This window comes from Cajanus cajan, chromosome 5 (genome assembly GCF_000230855.2).
Source record: "Cajanus cajan strain Asha chromosome 5, NIPB_CcT2T_4, whole genome shotgun sequence".
NCBI classification, from domain to species: Eukaryota; Viridiplantae; Streptophyta; class Magnoliopsida; order Fabales; family Fabaceae; genus Cajanus; species Cajanus cajan.
In genome coordinates, this window is record NC_138521.1 from 67,275,575 (window position 1) to 67,294,749 (window position 19,175).

General features: G+C 34.1%; 3 protein-coding genes and 1 pseudogene across 3 annotated transcripts; 2 read left to right on the forward strand and 2 right to left on the reverse strand.

Annotated features, from left to right (window-relative positions):
* Positions 1-749: 749 nt before the first annotated feature.
* Positions 750-4,177, reverse strand: LOC109808955 (zinc ion binding protein). Its single transcript, XM_020372156.3, has 6 exons — positions 3,969-4,177; positions 3,800-3,874; positions 2,848-2,978; positions 1,514-1,988; positions 1,161-1,274; positions 750-1,067 (listed from the first exon to the last, which is right to left on the reverse strand). The coding sequence occupies exons 1-6, from the start codon at positions 4,053-4,055 to the stop codon at positions 1,005-1,007; spliced, it is 945 nt and encodes a 314-aa protein (XP_020227745.1). The 5' UTR covers positions 4,056-4,177; the 3' UTR covers positions 750-1,004.
* A 611-nt stretch (positions 4,178-4,788) lies between these two features.
* Positions 4,789-8,160, forward strand: VIP3 (Transducin/WD40 repeat-like superfamily protein). The gene is made up of 2 exons (XM_020371345.3): positions 4,789-5,260; positions 7,425-8,160. The coding sequence occupies exons 1-2, from the start codon at positions 4,922-4,924 to the stop codon at positions 8,049-8,051; spliced, it is 966 nt and encodes a 321-aa protein (XP_020226934.1). The 5' UTR covers positions 4,789-4,921; the 3' UTR covers positions 8,052-8,160.
* Positions 8,161-8,829: 669 nt separating this feature from the next.
* Positions 8,830-10,774, reverse strand: LOC109808088 (threonine synthase, chloroplastic). Its single transcript, XM_020370919.3, has one exon. It carries the CDS (start codon positions 10,586-10,588, stop codon positions 9,062-9,064), a length of 1,527 nt encoding a protein of 508 aa, XP_020226508.1. The 5' UTR covers positions 10,589-10,774; the 3' UTR covers positions 8,830-9,061.
* A 5,057-nt stretch (positions 10,775-15,831) lies between these two features.
* On the forward strand, positions 15,832-19,065 carry LOC109807345 (uncharacterized; annotated as a pseudogene).
* The last annotated feature ends 110 nt before the right edge of the window (positions 19,066-19,175 follow it).

Here is a 19,175-nt window from a genome sequence, read left to right on the forward strand (position 1 = left end):
TATATTATGAAAAATTAAGAGGAATTTTGCAATGAATATAAAAATGTTTATCATATAATATACTTTTACTTTATTTTTCCATTCATTCGAGAAAATTTACTTCACTTTTCTTAGTTCGATTCGTTCAAATAGCACATCTACCATTATTTCTCTTCTATTTTTATCATTCTTATTTAGTTTCTTCTTACTTCAAAAACCACCAAACTTGAAAGCAGTATGCCTTTTCATTCGGAAGGAAGGTGGGTAAATTGCAATTCTTAAAAACTAATTGCTAATAAAATAGTAATCAATGCTAGAAAATGAGCGGTATCATATATAGTTATTTAAGTGGCTAATTATACGAACCTCACCTGAAATTAGGAGAAATTAAATTTAGACAAAATTTAAAAATCATACTCACCTTTGTACATCTCGTTTGTTGTTTGTTATTTTTAGATTATGCGTATTAACAATAGGAAAAATATATTTTAATTTAAAATTAAATAAAAATAAAGTGTTAAGGGATATAAACAATATGCAAAAAGGAATGGCGTAGAATGTAGACGTAATTCTCATATCAAGCAAAATTTATGTATAATTACCATTGTTCACACATTACTCAACCAACCAATTGAGCTAAACCAACCAACCAATATAATTATCTGATTTAAATAAACTTTCGTCAATTAAAAGGCACATGAAAAGGAAAACTCGATTATTAAACCGCTAAATCAGTTCACGCAAGAGAATAAGGTCATTTTAGATCCATGTTCGGCTAATCTCAACTACTTGATTGTAATTCAACATAATAATCAATCGATCTCTCTGCCTCAATATTTTCTTTGGTTTTCCTACATGATAATAATAGAATATTTGCACAAAGCAACAATTAATAAAGCATCCGTTCACAAAATTTCTCTATATGGGGATTTTTTTTTTTATAAATGAACGTCCAGCAAGCAGCAAGATAATCAATAAAAATCAAAATTGCATGGACTCCTAGCCATAAGAATGCTAACTAGAGTTCAATCTTTGGCCAGCAATCGCACGTACTTGTTCTCAACTGCAAATCTGGAGCTGGAATTGATCTGTCAGCACAAATTTTTCATAAGAAACACATTCATTATTTTAGAAGGACAAATTAACAAAAACAACAATCCATTAGATCGCTCATGGCATACCTTCTGCTCAAGCGCCTCACTCATTTCAGCTTCATCCATTACAATGCCAGACTCCTGCAGTTCTTTGAAAACAGCTTTTCTCAGTTTCTTCATCTTCAAAATTCCATCAGGATGCTGTCACAAACAGAAAAATAAGCACATTTAATTGCACTAAGGAATTTTGCCGTGTAGACCAACACCAAAAAATGGAAATTTTAAGCAAGCTCATTATAGATACCAAAGCTCTACTTAAGTCCATCTTAAAATTCTTTATATAAACACCCTATGCTCGCAGTATAAAGATCAATATAACATCACAGATAAATTAAGCACAGAACAAGAAAGGATGTCATTCTGAAACTCAAAACACGTACAGATTTCAAGGCTGATTTGATAAACTTCTTCCATTTTATCTTATTTTTTACAGCACTTGTACAGTGAGATTCCAACATCCCTTTTCTCTTCAAATTGCTCTCTCCTTTTATTTCTTCACCCTGAATTACTTCTCCATTTCCCATGTCAACTGAAGTGTCATTCCTGCTCTTTTTAACAAGGTCATCCTCCAATTCATCAAGTTTCCTCTTTTTCTTTGCTGAAGAAATTTCATTCCCTGGTTTCAAGTTATCTTGTTTAGCAGACTCTGGCAATTTTGGAAGCTCAACATTTTTGTTGTCTCTTGCCTCATCATTAGGAGCAGTCTCCGCAACAACCTTAGCATCAGGGGAAGATTTGTCTGCCTCAACAGGTTGTTGCTTTGAAGCATGGAATGCTCGGGCCTTTGCCCTGTGTTTCTTTCCATCAGCATGGAGAAGAAGTGTTTGCTTACTTGTAGTTTTAGTATTGCATAGACTACAATGCCACAAATAAGTTGAACATAATAAATCAGACAAAGCCATAATGGTGATGTAAAATTCAAAGAAAAAAATCAATCTCGGTAAAGATTCTGGGCACTATACATCTCCCTCTTTCTAGTATAACATACTTTAGATTTGTCTTAGGCAGAATAGCATGTTCAAATGAGGTGGAAGACACCAATTAAACCAATAAATTACTTTTTAACTAGTTCTGTTTGATATGATTTATAATTAGGAATAAGATCATCTTTGATTTTTGTTCAATTAAGTTCTGTATTTTATTTTTAATTAAGGCTCTTTTATATTGAATTTTTCATCATTAATATTAGTATTATAATAGCATTTATGTTTTATTAGCAAGTCAAACAAACACTATAATGGAGACCGTATTCAAGTTAATCAAAGTGCAGGTAACAGATTCAGGTACGCATATTTCAGTATCCAACAGATATGTGTACATACATTAAAGTTGCTAGCTCTGCAGGTATGTGTCTGGGTTTTGTGGTACCCTACCCATTGTCATCCTTAATCTCACATACTCCAGTAATAAAAGGCAAATGATGCACAGTCAACTAAGTGCCCTTTTACATCCTTTACTTATATTAAGTAAAGAAGGATAAAAAGGTGTAACTAAGACCACCTTGATGATCCGAGGAACCCACAAAAAAAATAAGGCAACAATGCAAGAGGTAAGAACTTAGAAGTCTTCCGATCAAAACAAACAGGATGTGTAGACCATGATAATTATGATTTTCTCTTATAACCATTGAAACATATATCTGTAATGTAATGTAAATACACTGACTACTAGCATGGTACTAGAAATTGTATCCAATAGATTATAGATTACATACCTACAGAACCAAGGAGGCCGCTCAGATAACCCCACATTAATATCAACTTCAGGCCTTTCCTTGCTATCCTTATTTGGCTTGGCTGTTGCAACATTCAAAGATTTGCCTTGGCCTTTTGGACCATATTTTTCCTGGACATCATAGCAAAAGTAGTGTAAAGAACTTCGCTGAACAGTAAACAAAACAAATAGAATTGGGCTGAAAAGTAATTCACTTTATTAAACTTCAAGCATGGCTATTTATAAGCCTTTACAAAACAGAAAGAGAGAAACTAGCAGTCCACGTAGATAACTAACTATATGATAAATCTAAACAGAATTAGAAACAAGTATCTGCACTATCCTTAGAAATAGGCATATTATTAAACAAATCTAAACAACTCCAGAACTTAAATCTTATCAAGTAGGAGGTAGAGCAAATAAGATATATTTTTTAAGACTTGAGTGAAAATTCAATATGCTGCCAAAACAAAGTAACCATATTAATACAAATCTAGCTCCTATATAGAGAATGGATAAGTGCACATTATCCTCAAAAATGCACCCCTCACTCGTAGAATGTGATCATAATAAAAGCGAAGACAGCAACAATAGGGGAAATAAATGATAATCAATCAAGAGGTCTAACTCGCAGAGTGCATGTGTTTGTAAAACCCCATAGTACTGTGTTTGATTCCAATTGATCAAAAAAATAAATGACAATCATAAGTGAAAGGAAACTTTCAAGGAGCTTCCCAGGACACATTGAGGAAACCAAAGAACTAGCACAGAGTAAACCCCATTCAGAAATATAAAGGGACCACCCATTTTGCAAAATCCCAGCACTTAAGAAGTGAAGATATATAAGAAAAAAAATAAAACATCGTCTATTTATACTTAAGAAAAAGGAAGGAACGTGACTCATGCATCATTCAACAAACCACGATGAATAAAAATGAGAATGAGAGACTCACCGCTTCTGTGATACACTGCATGTGATCCTGAACGGTGTCGCGCCCAAATATTTCACCACAGTCAATGCACGACAACTGCAAAACACAGATCAACAGAGAAAAAAATGAGCATCGCAATTCGCAACAAGTTGTGAAGGACGATTAATGAAAAGTGGGATTGAATGAGAACTTTGTAGGCGGAGCAAGTTCGGAAGTGGCTAGACAACTTGGGTTTTTTGAGGTTGTCTCCACAATCTTCGCATTGAAACCAAACCATGTCTGAGTTTTGAAGTTGCGTTGCGTGAGCAAGGACGTTGGTTCTGTTCTGCAACTTTGGGGGTTTAAAGCTTAACAAAAGAGCACTGCTGGCTAGGGTTTTCCGCTTCGCTCCAATTATAAATTATAATTGTACCCTCTTCTCTCTGCCCTACCTCCTATCAATTTTCTTTTATTATTTTATATTTTATAATTTTTTATTTATATTCGCCATCTTCAAGATCAGAATTCATAATTCATTAATTAAAATAAAATTAAAGCTGTATACTTTGTAAAAAAAATGTTTGGTAGGATAACAGGATTCTTCTTCACATTTTTTGTTTTGCATTTTAAAATATAAGATTAATTCAATTATTCAACAAAGAATCTATGAGTACAATGTTTATAAAAAAATAAAAAAAAAAATATTCTATAAGCATTATTTATCTTGTAATTTTTTTTATCATATCATTTACAACTTCTATTACTTTCTTTTTTAATTTTTTCTCTTTATATTTCTCCTATTTTCAGTCGGGCAAATATGAATACGAACTGTCACTATCAATATCCAAAAACATGCAAACAAAACAAAACTCAAATTAGGCATAATTTTTTTCTCAAAACAAAATACTATGTATATGTTATTTAGATATTACCCAATTCCCTGAACTTTGTACTATTACAATTCCTATTTCCTAATATCCAAAGCAAAATGATAATAAATAAAGGTAATATAAATGGGCCTAGGATAAGAGAGAGGCCCATGGAAGTTGAAAAGGCTGCGGTAGAAGTAAGGAAGTGAAGTGAGGAAAGAGCTAGCATAGCATAGCATCGCATAGCATAGCAGAGTTGAGTTGAGTTTGTTTGCAAATTGCAATTAGAATTAGAATGAAGCTGGGTGGAATCAAATCCAAGGAGAACGCGCACGATGATTCCGTGTGGGCGGTCACATGGGTACCCGCCACCGCCAACCGCCCACCGCTCCTCCTCACCGGTTCTCTCGATGAGACCGTCAGGCTCTGGCGCTCCGACGACCTCGTTTTGGAGCGCACCAACACCGGCCACTGCCTCGGCGTCGCTTCCGTCGCCGCCCACCCCCTCGGCTCCGTCGCCGCCTCCTCCTCCCTCGACAGCTTTGTCCGCGTCTTCGACGTCGACTCCAACGCCACCATCGCCACGCTCGAGGCTCCCCCCTCCGAAGTCTGGCAAATGCGCTTCGATCCCAAGGTATACGCCTTTTTCCTCACTTTGCCTCCTACGATTATCTCAAACTTAACGATTCGCTTTTATTTGGTGCTAATGCGGAAACCTAAAACAGTGAAACTTCGTCAACGGAGAAGGAAACTTGTTAATGTATGAAAATCTCACGTTCGCCTGTACTTTATGAAAACATGTGATTAGTTCTGATGTTAATGATCGTAGAGAACTGCCAGTGTTCGTAATTGTTTCGTGAACCCTAAGTGAAAATAAAAAAATTAAAAAAAATAAAACTTGTCCTGCTGCATCAGGGCTCAAATTGTTTACATTCTGAATGTTTGTGGCTTTTATTTGTAATGTGCTTGTTACCAATGATTGTTGAAATTTGTGATCATTGAAGTGGTGTTTCTTAATCAAATGGCAATTCTTAATTTCATAGCAACTGAGAAGGTTTTGTTGTGCTTCCTACCCTGCCACTTTTTAAGATGTTTTGTAGGAATGGTTTTATTAAGTTCATAGCAAGTAGAAATTTCCATATTGTGAATGCATGTTTTCTTGCACAAGAGCTTTTTGATACGAAGAAATTTACGACAGGATAGTGTTTTTGACCAATCAAACAAGCATAACCATACTTACTGGTTGAAGTAAGAAAAATTCACTTTCAATGAAACATGTGCTTGTTATAATTATGTTATTTGGTAACGGTTTTTGTGGTACTATTCTTTTCTTGTGATATAGCCATAGCTTAACAATTGTTGCATGTGTTGAAATTGACAATTTTATTGTTTTTGTCGGCACTTGTGCATTGACAATTTTGCGTGCTTAAATTCTTCATCATGTGAATTTGATTGGTTAACTTATAATTAATTATTCGCCAGAGTCAGTCTAATGGTGGGGATTTGGGTAGTTTGCATTTGCACAAGATCCTAGGTTTAAACTTTGTTGCAATCATCGTACACCAAAAAATAGATTGGTTAACTTGCCACTGAAGGTTTGTTCAGTGTTTCTTTTTATATAATTATATCCTTAGTTCTCTAACCTTTTTTTTCTGTCCAAGACCACTACCATATTCAATGATGCAAAGTTTTTGTAATTTGGATGTTCACAATTATTTTGAAGTTTGCAAATGTTTGATTCTACAGTCATGTTAAATATTCTTCAAAGGATACCCTTTGTTTAGGTTCATTTGTTACAAGCCTTGAAAATGGGGCGAAAATTTAGGGATGAGTTTTATGTGAAAATTTTGAGAAAACTCATCCTCTTAATTTTTTATCAACATTCTTAAAGGATGTGTAAAACTAACTATAAGCATGAAATCTCAATCCCCAACTAGCCCATTATTAGTACATAATGTGACTTGCTCAATTCCCCAATTCTTACACTACAAAATACTAAACTATTTAATACCTTGTTTTGTTGACTCACTGTCAGTATGTGCTTTTGTATGGAAATTGTATTTGTTCCACTACGAATTTGCAGTATAGCAGAAATCATTTGTTGCTTTGATGCCTTGTGATACTAGTGAAAATGAGCATTTTATCCCAAGTCTTTAATTTTTTCCTTCTATATTATACAATATTTGTTGAATCAACCAAAGTTCCCTAGCTTCAATCCTTTATATCATTTGTTGCTTTGGGACACTTCCACATGGGAACTTGTTGCCACTCTATCACTATGCAAAGGTTTTTGTAATTTGGATTTTCACAATTATTTTGAAGTTTGATTCTGCAGTCATGTTAATATTCATCATTTTAAGCCCCTTGCTTAGGCTCATTTGTTACAACCCTTAAACACGGGGTGAAGTTTTCAGGGATGAATTTTATGTGAAACATTTACGAGAAAACTCATGAATCATCCACTTATTTTTTTATCAACATTCTTAAAGGATTTATGAAAGTAACTATAAGCATGAAATCTCAATCCCCAAATAGTCCATTATTGCATTGAGTGACTTGTTCAATTCCCCCATACCCTACAAACTACCAAACCCATTTAATATTGTTCTATTGAGTGTTGACTCGCCATTAGTACGTGCCCTTCCCCGTCTATGGAATTTGTACATGTTCCACAGTATAGCAGGAATCATTCATTGCCTTGATGCCTTGTAATACTAATGAAAATGAGCATTTTGTTTCCGAGTCTTTAATTTTATCATACAATAATTATTTAATCATCCAAAGTTCCTTACCTTCAGGGATCCATTCTAGCAGTTGCTGGTGGAGGTAGTGCATCAGTCAAGCTTTGGGACACTTCCTCATGGCAAATCATTGCGACTCTATCAATTCCTCGTCCAGAAGGACCCAAGCCCTCGGACAAGAGTGGCAGCAAGAAATTTGTTCTGTCAGTTGCATGGAGTCCTGATGGGAAACGACTTGCTTGTGGTTCAATGGATGGCACCATTTCTGTTTTTGACGTGCCACGTGCCAAATTTTTACATCACCTTGAAGGTCACTTCATGCCTGTGCGATCTCTTGTTTATTCTCCTTATGATCCAAGGCTGCTGTTTACAGCTTCGGATGATGGTAATGTCCACATGTATGATGCTGAGGGGAAAGCGTTAGTTGGGACCATGTCAGGTCATGCTAGTTGGGTATTGTGTGTGGACGTGAGCCCAGATGGGGCGGCCATTGCCACGGGTTCAAGTGATAGATCTGTAAGGCTATGGGATCTTAGCATGAGGGCGTCTGTACAGACGATGAGCAACCATACAGACCAGGTATGGGGTGTGGCATTTAGACCACCTGGAGGGAGTGATGTGCGAGGTGGTCGGCTTGCTAGTGTATCAGATGACAAGAGCATATCGCTGTATGATTATTCCTGATTTAGATATTGCGCTATGTATTTTTTACTTTTTGTGGAATGTTATTAATTAATGCTTTCCCTACAGATTGATTTTGAATTGAAGAAAATGAATGTGTTTTGATTCAGTATCCTTTATTAGTTATTTTTGCCCGCATTGCATTCAATAATTAGTTTTTGTTGCCAACAAGCATAAATAGGTGTGATCCTGCCTGACCCAAAATCACCGTGTTGTAGATTGGGCAAGCGATTATTATTATTTCTGAACAAAACTTTCTTCTTTTATCGTTGACTTGGAAGATGATGTTCGTAGTCGTAGGTTACCGTTTATAGCAAAATTGCGAGCCGACAGTACATTGCTCAAATATGTGGTATTGCTTTATAAAGCCGTATGGGAAAGTATCAAATCTCCTCCTGATTGCGACTTTGAGAATGTTTTATTTTCCTTAAATTGCATCGAGAGCGCAAGTGATTGATTTTATCTCTTTTGATTGGGTAATCATTACAAACTTGATTACGGATGATATTAAAATTTATAAAAATAATTTTTATTGTTAAATTGAAGCAAATCAAGCAATATACGTTTGAAAATTTTTATTTCAAAAGCTGGAAAAAACAAAACATGAAATCTACGACCTACACAGTCTTTTGTTTTCTTTAAGGTGCTTGATGGTAAAATAATCAGTAGCAATAGAACATCGCAGCATGATCGTGTGAGCTGTACAAGAATGTAATTTCAGCAGGAAAACGTTTGTGATAAAAATACATAAAAGAGTATAGCATAGCAACTTGGGAGGCGATTGTGGGAAACAGAAAAGCAAAATCCATTGCACAAAATCTTACTCGAATCCTAAATGTCCATTTGATGCGACGCTAAGCTATATGAAAAAGCTGAATTATTTGATGTGATTACAGTTGAAAGTTGAAAGAAAACATGTAAAACCTCTGGTACAAGTAACGAGCAAGTGCTACTATACAGAAGGAAGAGTTGAGTGGAAAGAAATAATAGAAATGAAACTAAGATGGGAGGAGTTAAGAGGTACTAAACTTGGGAGACTTGTTGTGCAAGAAATCCTTGAGGACATCCATAACCGATCCAAAATCAGCCTTGACAGAAACAGGTGGGTTGGCAAATCGGCCCATATCGGGAATGGCCCCGGAGTGATAATCAATCTTAGTCTGCGCAAACTTCAAGCCATGCGCAGTGCTGACGACGACGACCCTCTCCCTGGGTCCAATAACTCCACGGTTCCTGAGCTTAATGAGCGCCGTGAGAGCCACCCCAGTATGCGGACAGATAAACATGCCAGTAGAATCGGCCTGCACCATCGCATCCATGAGCTCCTCCTCCGTCGCCTCCTCCACAATCCCATCCGAATTCCTCAGCGCATGCACCGCCCTCTCAATCGACACCGGATCCCCAATCTGAATCGCCGACGCAAAAGTGGTGTTCGCCTTCACAGCCCTAAACTCACTCCACCCACTCTTGTAGTACAAATACAAAGGGTTGGCATTCGCCGCCTGAGCGCACACCAGCCTCGGAATCCTCTCCACCAGCCCCAAATCCCTACACATCTTAAACCCTTTGTAAAACGCATAGATATTCCCCAAATTCCCCCCCGGCACTATCACCCAATCCGGTACCTCCCAATTAAACTGCTGCAGAATCTCTATCGCCGCCGTCTTCTGCCCCTCCAACCTCAAACTGTTCAACGAATTCGCCAAATATATCGGCAACTCCGCTGTTATCTCACGAATTAGCTTCATGCACCCATCAAAATCAGTCCCAATGCTCAGAACCAGAGCCCCATTCGACACCGGCTGAATCAACTGCGCGGTCGAGATCTTGTTCGCCGGCAGGAAAACAATCGAAGGAATCCCCGCCGACGCGCAGTAAGCCGAGAGCGCCGCGGAGGTGTCTCCGGTGGAGGCGCAGCCCACCCCAACCACCGGCCGGTTCATTTTCAGGAGACGGTTGACCTGGCTGACGAGAACCGTCATGCCGAGATCCTTGAAGCTTCCGGTGTGGCTGATTCCGCAGTGCTTCACCCAGAGATCGTTCATTCCGACGAACTGCTTCCCGAATCGTTCGGCCCAGAAGAGGTTGGAGTTCCCCTCGAAGGCGCTCACGATGTCGTCGGAGTCGATCTCCGGTAGGACCCACTCCTTCTTGCTCCACACGCCGGACCCGTACGGCCACGTGGTCTTCCCCACGCGCGAGTCGAAGAGCGCCCGCCAGTACGCGCCGTCGAACTTCCCTAGGGCCTCCATGTCGTGCTGCACGTCCAGGAGCCCGCCCGAGCGGCTCCGGTACACGATTTCGTCCAGCGAGTACCACTCCGCCGAGTCCAACCCCGCGTTGAACGGCACGTACTTCGCCGTGAAGTTGTTCGCCGCCGCCGGGTGCCGCCGCGCCTCGTCTTTTATGTTCGGCGGAGACTGGGAGGATGTGCTTGACGCCACGATGGAGGCGCAGCGGTTGTTTTTCCTGTTAGGGTTTGGAACTGAATGGATTGGGAACAGCGTGGAGAAGGAAGGGTTCAACATAGACGGCATCATTTTACTAACTATAACTATTGTTGTTGTTTTGAAGGATTTGGAGAAATCCTAGAGAAGCGAAGTGAGGGATAGTGATGAAATGCGAACGAATGGTTATTGTTGATTTATCTTAGGTTGGAAAGAAAGGGTTTTGTTTCATGGATCGTACGCACGTGGAACGTGTGAAACTTTTGGTCTTGATAAACTAATGCGCTCGAGTTAAATGAGGTGAGATTATGTAAATTATTTTGTTGTTTTTTGAAAACTTGGGTTGGTTGTAGGGTAGTAGGGTAGGGTAGGAAATGGATAATTATTAATTGAGTGAGAGGCTGAGCAGTGAGCAGTGAGGAGTGAGGAGGAAAGTGATGCTGATTGTTCCTCTCATCTCACCATCCATAATTCAATTGAATGTTACTTGCCAACATTTTTACTATTTATTTTTCCTGTTCTTGGTTTTGGACAGCATGGAATCAGATCAGGTTCACTGGACGGTGGCAAGAAGCTTGAGTGAGCAACCATGGTTCCATGGTTCCAGGTTCCAGGTTCCTATTCCTAGTCCTCTTTAGACAGATACTTCATCAAACTTATCTTGTGCTTTTTTCGCAGTGCCTTTGTCACGGCTTTCATGTTACATATATTTTTATCAAACATTCATTCTCATAATTACACACTCAAAGATCTATTTTTATCACTTTGGAAGACATGTTTCACATTCTAATTTTATAAACTACTTGAAAAATTTTCTTAAATTGTGTTTTGGATAAAGAAACTTAAACGTTGATATATTTGAAATTTTAATTATTTTGATGGGATAATTTAAGTTTCTTAAATTTCAAAAACTTAATTTTCACTAAATACAAAAAAAAAAAACATAACATAACATTCAAGTGTTACTCATTAATTAAATGTTTTAAATATTTTTTATTACTCTCACATGAATGGTAATCTATCATCTAATATTTATATTTTTGCACTTTGTCTTCAAAAGGGGATGTTCATTCTAAGTTTCAAACATTTGCTAACTTAAGTATCAAAGTTCTTTTTGCATGTACAACCACCAAGACTTTCAAAAACTTTGAATGAACACTTTTTTCTACAAGTACACCAATAGACTTTTATTAAGTAAAAAAAAAAACTTTAATTAAATACTAATAAATTTTGACATACTCCTAAAAAAATTATAATTATTTTAATTGACTACTAAATTACTTTTTATATTAAAAAATCCTAATTAAATATCACTAGGTCTTTTATAATAAAAGAGTCTTTTAAAATATTACTTTAGAAAAATAGATTTTAAATATTTTTAAAATAAAATAGCATAAATTTGTTTGATAGATTTGTTTTATTCTTTTTTCTTCTAAAGCTACATGTAAAAGAATTTAACTAAATAGATATAAAAGATGATAAATAAAACTTAAGAAAATTGTAAGACATGAAAAAATTGACTTGATGGTCTAATCAATTTCTATTAGTATTTGTTTCGATATGTTTAAAAATTTTACATTACTTGAGAATCAATGTTAAGGACAACTTATAAATATAATTTCCCCTCAACTTAACTTTTCAAGGATAAAACCATGACAATTCAATGAATGTCAAAGTAGACAATACCTCAAATGCGGTGATCCTAGCAATGTTAACGAACTTACGATTGAAACATTGGCGCTAAAAGAAGGGTCCAGGCTTCTTTTGCCTCTTAGCATCGACTAGAAACTTGTTTTGGTATGCATACAAGTCTCACATCGTTTAAGAGTCGAGACTAAGGGTATTTTATAATCGTCACATCTCTTTAACCCACCAAAGCATTTTTTAAGGACAAAATCGTGATAGTGTAAAGAGTACCAAAACGAACAATAAATGTGATGATCCTAACAATGTCAAGGGACTTATGGTCAAAGCATTGACACTAGAAGGAAGGCGCAAGTCACTCTTGTCCCTTAGCCTCTCAATTGGGGACTTGTTCCAATATGCTTAAATGTTTTACATTACTTAGGAATCGAAGTCAAAAGTAGTTTATAAACACCACCTTCCTTAACTCCCTAATGTACCTTTTAAAGAACAAAATTGTATCAGCTCAACGAGCGCAACAAACAATACGTCAAGCACAATTACCCAAATAATGCCAACAAACTTATTATCGAAAAGTGTTAAAATAATACTAACTCAACAAAAAATATGTCCAACAAATAAAGATTAATCTTTAATTACTATAACATTATACCTAGGTTGAGTTAGGTGAATATAAAAGTCTTTAACTAGAAGTTTAGTTGACCGTGATGGGAGACGATATATAAGGTTTCTTTTGAAAATTAAGTCTTGTAAACTCAAATTCTCATAGACCTTAAAGAGAAGGTAGAGTGAGAAACTCTATAGTCTTGATACTTCTTATCTTCTTTTTAGATTCCCTAGAGACGTAAGAAGTTTTTGTTGATCCTTAGAATAGTGATGCAGTAGGAGCTAAGGATTTGGTGTAGGTGTGGAATTTCTCAAAGTTCTTCTCTCCCTCTTTTTTATTTCTTCATCTTGGTGGTTAGAATTTAAGATAAGGGAAGTTAGGAAATGTTTTAATGAATGTTGGCTTAAATGCATTGAATGGATTATGAATTGCACGCATTTATGAAATAAGCGTGATCAAGATATAAATTTCTTATTAATTAAACTTTTATAATTCTAATAGATTAATATCCATTGTTAATGATGATTTCATGAAGTATAATCACCATATGGATGACGGATGGTTGCATGTTAATATTAATAGTTTTGATACATTAAGTTTAGCATGTCACCCCAAAAGTTCAAAACAATTAATCAAGCCGAAGAACCTAGATTGACTTGGATACTTTATTTATCTTATGGGGCATACAGGTAAAAGGGAAAAATAAAGGTCTTCTAGGTAGGAGACACAACCATGTGATCTAATCGAGAGGCTACGAATTTGCACTTTGCCAACGGTTTCTTTCGTAGCTGTGAAGGGTTTAAAAAACGTGCTTCTAATCTATCTATAACTATAAATGGAAGTTTTCTTGTTTTTACGGCTTATAATTTTAATTATTAAATATAATTTATTGTGTGGTTTTTCTTTTTTTTCCCGCAATTTCTTGTCATAAACATAGACGATGTGGAGTTTTTTTTTTTAAATAAATAAATATATATAATATATATAACAAAATTTTAATATATAATTTTATACAAATTACTTAAAAAATTTATTATTAGATCACCTTTAACGAGTTTGAGTTCTTTTTCCTTTTTTTTTTTTTTTTGTAATTTAGTGTATTAAACATAAAATTTTAATTTTCTCTAGTATAAAAAATATTTTAAATGTTTAATATTGTAATTTTTATTTATTAGTTTTGAAAAAAATAATATTTGGAACAATGTATGATGGTATAATTAAATATGTTAATAAATTAATTATAACTTGTATTTTAGTATGTATATTATACAGTGTGAATATTTGTTTTTATATAATTAAAATTCATATAAACTCTTCTTATATTTGTTTTAATAATTTATTCTTTTATGAAAGTATTTTTAAAGATTTTTTTGAACTTCTTATCTAATTTATTATTTTGTTATTTATGAATTAAATTTTAATATTTTAAAATAACTTATCAATAGATAAAATAATTTTGCACTATAATATAAAATATTTATCTTCAATATAATTTTTTATATGTTAAAAAAATTTATTTATACAAATTTTAGGTATTATTTATATATGTTTAACTATATTATTTAGTTATATATAATTTAATATAAATTTTAGTTATAATTGATAAACATCTACCTGTAAAATATGCACACTAAAATGGTTATTATATATATATATATATATATATATATATATATATATATATATATATATAATTAAATTGACCAGAGCATTGGTAGTTATTTTTAAAAGAGAACACTTTTAGAAATTTTTAACATTTTCTTAATCTCTTGCCTCTTTTGATTTTTCATTTCATATTTAATTTTAATTGAATTTCAATATTTTTTAAAATATCAATAATTAAAAATAACATTTACCACAATATAAGATATTTAGGCTTAAACAACTTTTTAGTTCCTAAAAAATAGAGTTTTTTTATTTTTCATCCTTTTAAAAAATAATTTTGTCCTTAAAAAAATTTGTTTTATTTCAGTTTTTTCCATCACATTGGATGTTAAACCTAACCGTAAAAATTACACGACCAAAATAAGAAAAAATAGAAAAGTATAGAGAGAAAAAAAAGACCAAATTGAAAATAACGAAACTTAAGAGAATCAAAAGGAAAGTAACCTTATTTTATAAGTTTAAATACAATAAATTTATAGTGCTAACATTATAAAAATTAAATATTTAAATACAATGAATACACTAATATAAAGCAAAAGAATTAAACATATAACAACTACATTATTTGGCGGAAAAAAAAAACTAGATTATAAAAGAAAATAATTAGAAGAATTAAAAACACAATTTTGTAAAAATCATATAATGATATAATCACTCCTACAATATATAAAAAGTAAATATAACAAATGAGTAAAAAAAACTGAACACAAAATAAGAGAAATATGACGAAACAAAAAATAATAAAGAAAATAGAGAAAAAATGCATGACATTACACTAACACTCTTTGATAGTATTATATTTTTTTTTCTTTATATATATATATATATATATTATTTTGTTTTTGAGACTCCAATTTCAACATTTTTATTTTTTATTTATAATAACATCAACAAAGTTCAAATATATAATATCATTGTACATTGTACTTCAATCTCTACCATTATAAATTCATAACAATTATATTAAATACTTTTGATAACTATATGTTAAAATTGAAATAAAATTTGTGATTAACTTATAAACAATCATCGGTCATTTAATCGCAGAAGAATATTTATTTATTTATTTATTTTACCACTATATTTATTATTCTTTGAAAAAAATGATACTTTTCATTATACATTGCATGCAATGTATATTATTTTCATTTCGTTTGTTTTCTCCAATACACAAAAATAGAAAAAAAAATGGAGAATTACCATGGCCAAATCTAAGTTTTTAATTTCGGTTAGTACTGTTTCTAGTCTTTAAAAAAATTTAAATTTTGATTGTTGTTGATGACTTTAAAATATTAATTTTATTTTTTATTTTAAAATACTTAAACTTTGTTAAATACACAGAAAGAAAATAAGTTAATTTTAAGAAGTTAAATTCAAGTTATTTTTTTAAGTACTATCATAATTAGGGTCTTTGACCTCAATGGTACACCAGGTAATGCATTTTTACATGTTTCAATTCTAAGGGTTTGGTCACTCTCAAAACTTCTCGCTCTTTTTCAAGAGTGTATTTTGTAGATATCAAACTCAGAAGTTTACGAAAATTCTAACATGAAGTATCAAATAATGTGTTACGTGAATGAAACATTATTTTTAACCATTAGATTTAATATTATAATAATCAACAATTCATATTTGTTATCTGTAACTTGGAAAAAATGGTTTTTATGTTTTGCAGATTAGCCCCTGAGTTTAGTACCCCACGTAGGAACTCACCCACGGGCCGCCACCCACCACGGCGCCAAGCACCACCGTCGTCACCGTTTGTGACCGTGACAGAACTCGCGATAGAGAAAGAGACAGAGAACGAAGACGAGACAAGGACGACCATGACTGCGACTATGATCGTGATTGAGCTCGTAGCAAGAGATCCCGATCGCGTTCGCCTGATCGTAGCTACTCTCGCCACGTGCGCTCTCCCTCGCCCACCAACCGCTCCCACCGCCGCCGCGCCACCACCGAACTCCCTCCCTCGACCTGCTGCGGAAGTGCCACCGGAGAGACTTCACGAATGAGGAGCACAAGGAGACAAAGAAGGCAGTGTCAGACTTCGTGGAAGGCATCGTGAAGGAGCAACAACAAAAGCATAAGCAAAAGGAGAACGGAGGCGCAGGAGAAGACGAGGGGAACGAGGACGAGGTGGAGATGATGAAGATGCTCGGGATTCCCACTGGATTTGACTCCACCATGGGGAAACCGGTCGTCGATGCTGATGTCAGCGGCGTTAGCCGTCACCAAGCACCAACCGCGCCAATACATGAACCGCTGCAGCGGATTTAACCGTCCATTGCTTGCTGAGAGGAATCGCTAGGGTTTTTTCAGCCATCACCCACGACGGTGCCCAGCACCACCGTTGCCACCGCCGCCACCACCACTTCCACCACCTGGTTCTCACCCCCCACCCCCGCATCACCTCCCTCATCCACCGCCACCTTCCGATCGTCCACTGGCATAAAACTATTTAGCATAAGGACTATTTTATAATTATAAACAAGTTGGAAAACTTGCTATTGTAAGTCATTTTACTGTCTCATGGATGAGGCATTGGTTCAACTGTTTCATGTTAGAAATGTTCAAAAGTTTAATATTTTTAAAATACAGAATAAAAAATATTATTTTTTTATAAAAAAAATTGAAACAAAAACTTGAAAGATTTTCAAAAATTTTATCCCTTTTAACTTTTTGATGGGTCAGTGTTGGAGTCGATCCAACAACAACAAGGTTACATGAGTTGGGAGTTTGAGTTGCAGACATTGTTACGACTTTTATGGACTTTAGACTGAACGTGATTGCCATGTCATAACTTCTTACATATACTACTAGCGTGTTTGGATTCACGTTTATTGAACTTAAGGTGCGTCCAAAACGTGAAAATCAGAAGCTTTTATATGTTACTTCCGCGTCAAATTCAGCAAGACGTGGTTTCCTGACGCGAATTCAAACACGCTATACATCATTGACGACCGTAATGTCTATTAGTTTTTTTTTCTTCTATTCCAAATATTCTTTTAATAAAATATTTAAGTGTCAGCGAATTATAGTCAGACATCTCGTTGGGTTGTCCAAAAAAACTTTTTCCTGAAAAAAAGAAAAATGTCTGTAATTGTAAATGCCTCTCTTCTTGCTAAAAAAATCATCATTTGTCTATTTGGAACCCTCAAATTCGGAAATTCCTTTTTTTTTCCTTCTTAAAATAATAAAGAATTATACTGATGTTGTAATAAGATATAACTTTTTCCCTCAAAACTTGATGTCATTATAAAAAGAAAAAATATTTATGTTATGGTCTTATATATATAGAAGTTACAACTTTTCACATACATAAATTAATGATAGGATGATTATAATTCACTTGCTGCATTTAAATTATTTGCTAAAGCGCAGTCTATAGGATGCGTATAAAAGTGACTTATATCTCTTAGAATTAGGAAGATACGTGTTTTTATTTATTTTTATTAAAAGATTAATGAGGGTTAGAATTATCTTGCTTCACTCATGACATAAAGTTGAAGTAAGTTGCACGCACGTATCCAATGGACATAATTTAATAATAATTAAACTCACATTATCAGCCGTATACTATGTATATTCAGATGAAAAAAAAAGGAAAGATAAGTTACAACTACCTTAAACTTTGTTTTTTTTATTATTCATTTTTTATTTTTAAATATATCTTAAACTTTTATTTAGTTCCAATAACATTTTAATTCTTACCATTGTTGTAAACTTGTAATAAATAAAATTAGACCTTTTATTTCGCCTTTTACTATTAATTAAGAACACGTCTTGAATTCTCACACTTTATAACCCAGTTTATCTTTTCAATGTTGTTAATGATGGACATAATGGTTTATTGCAACAATAATAGAAATTTAAAATTTATTTACAATGAAATGAATGTTCAAGGAACTTATTTGTTAAAAACACAAATTTAGAAAACCAATCCATATTTCAAAGGGCAACATGTCCATGCATGCTTAATAAATAATAAACATACATACACATATTTAAAAAAAAAAAAATAAAGAATATAAAATGAATAGATTTTATTTGATCCGGTGATAGGGTGCATTCTTTAGGATTCAAATTCCTGCGTGACTAACTACACTATTGAACACATGCTTTGATGAATTGAATAATATACATGACAAAGAATTATTGTCAACTATTTTGTCCAAATATCAAAATTATCATAACTACTTTTCAGCACATATCATAAAAATATACATGACAACAGAGATATTCCATTCGTTGATTGTTAAAGAAAAAAACGTAAAAAATGGCAAAGGTCCTCAGTTTATTTATTTAAAAAAAAAACTAAACCGACTTAATCTCAATTTGCAACAAGTAAAACATGATCTTGATCGATGTTAGTTTCGTAATTAACATCCAATCTGTGCCGTAAGACACGAGGCAAAATTAATTAAAATCATAATTTTGTCGTCCGTTATTATAAAATATTATTTTCCCCAATATGTCTTTAGTATTAGTTTTGAAGAACAATATTGATATGTTATTTTTCATATAATTATTTTTCTGTAATTTTAAGCGTATTATATTTATTTATTATAAAATATTCATGGATTGTAGAGCCAAAACCGGCAAGTTAGTGCAGACCACGAAAATGTCGAGGCTGGGCCAATAGCCTGACTGGGCCCACCTGAGCATTCAGCCAACAAGAAAGCTCAATAATAATATTTTAATAATTTAGTTTTAAAATAAAATAATTTAAAAAAAAGAGAATGAGAGAGAGAGAGAGACGCAGCA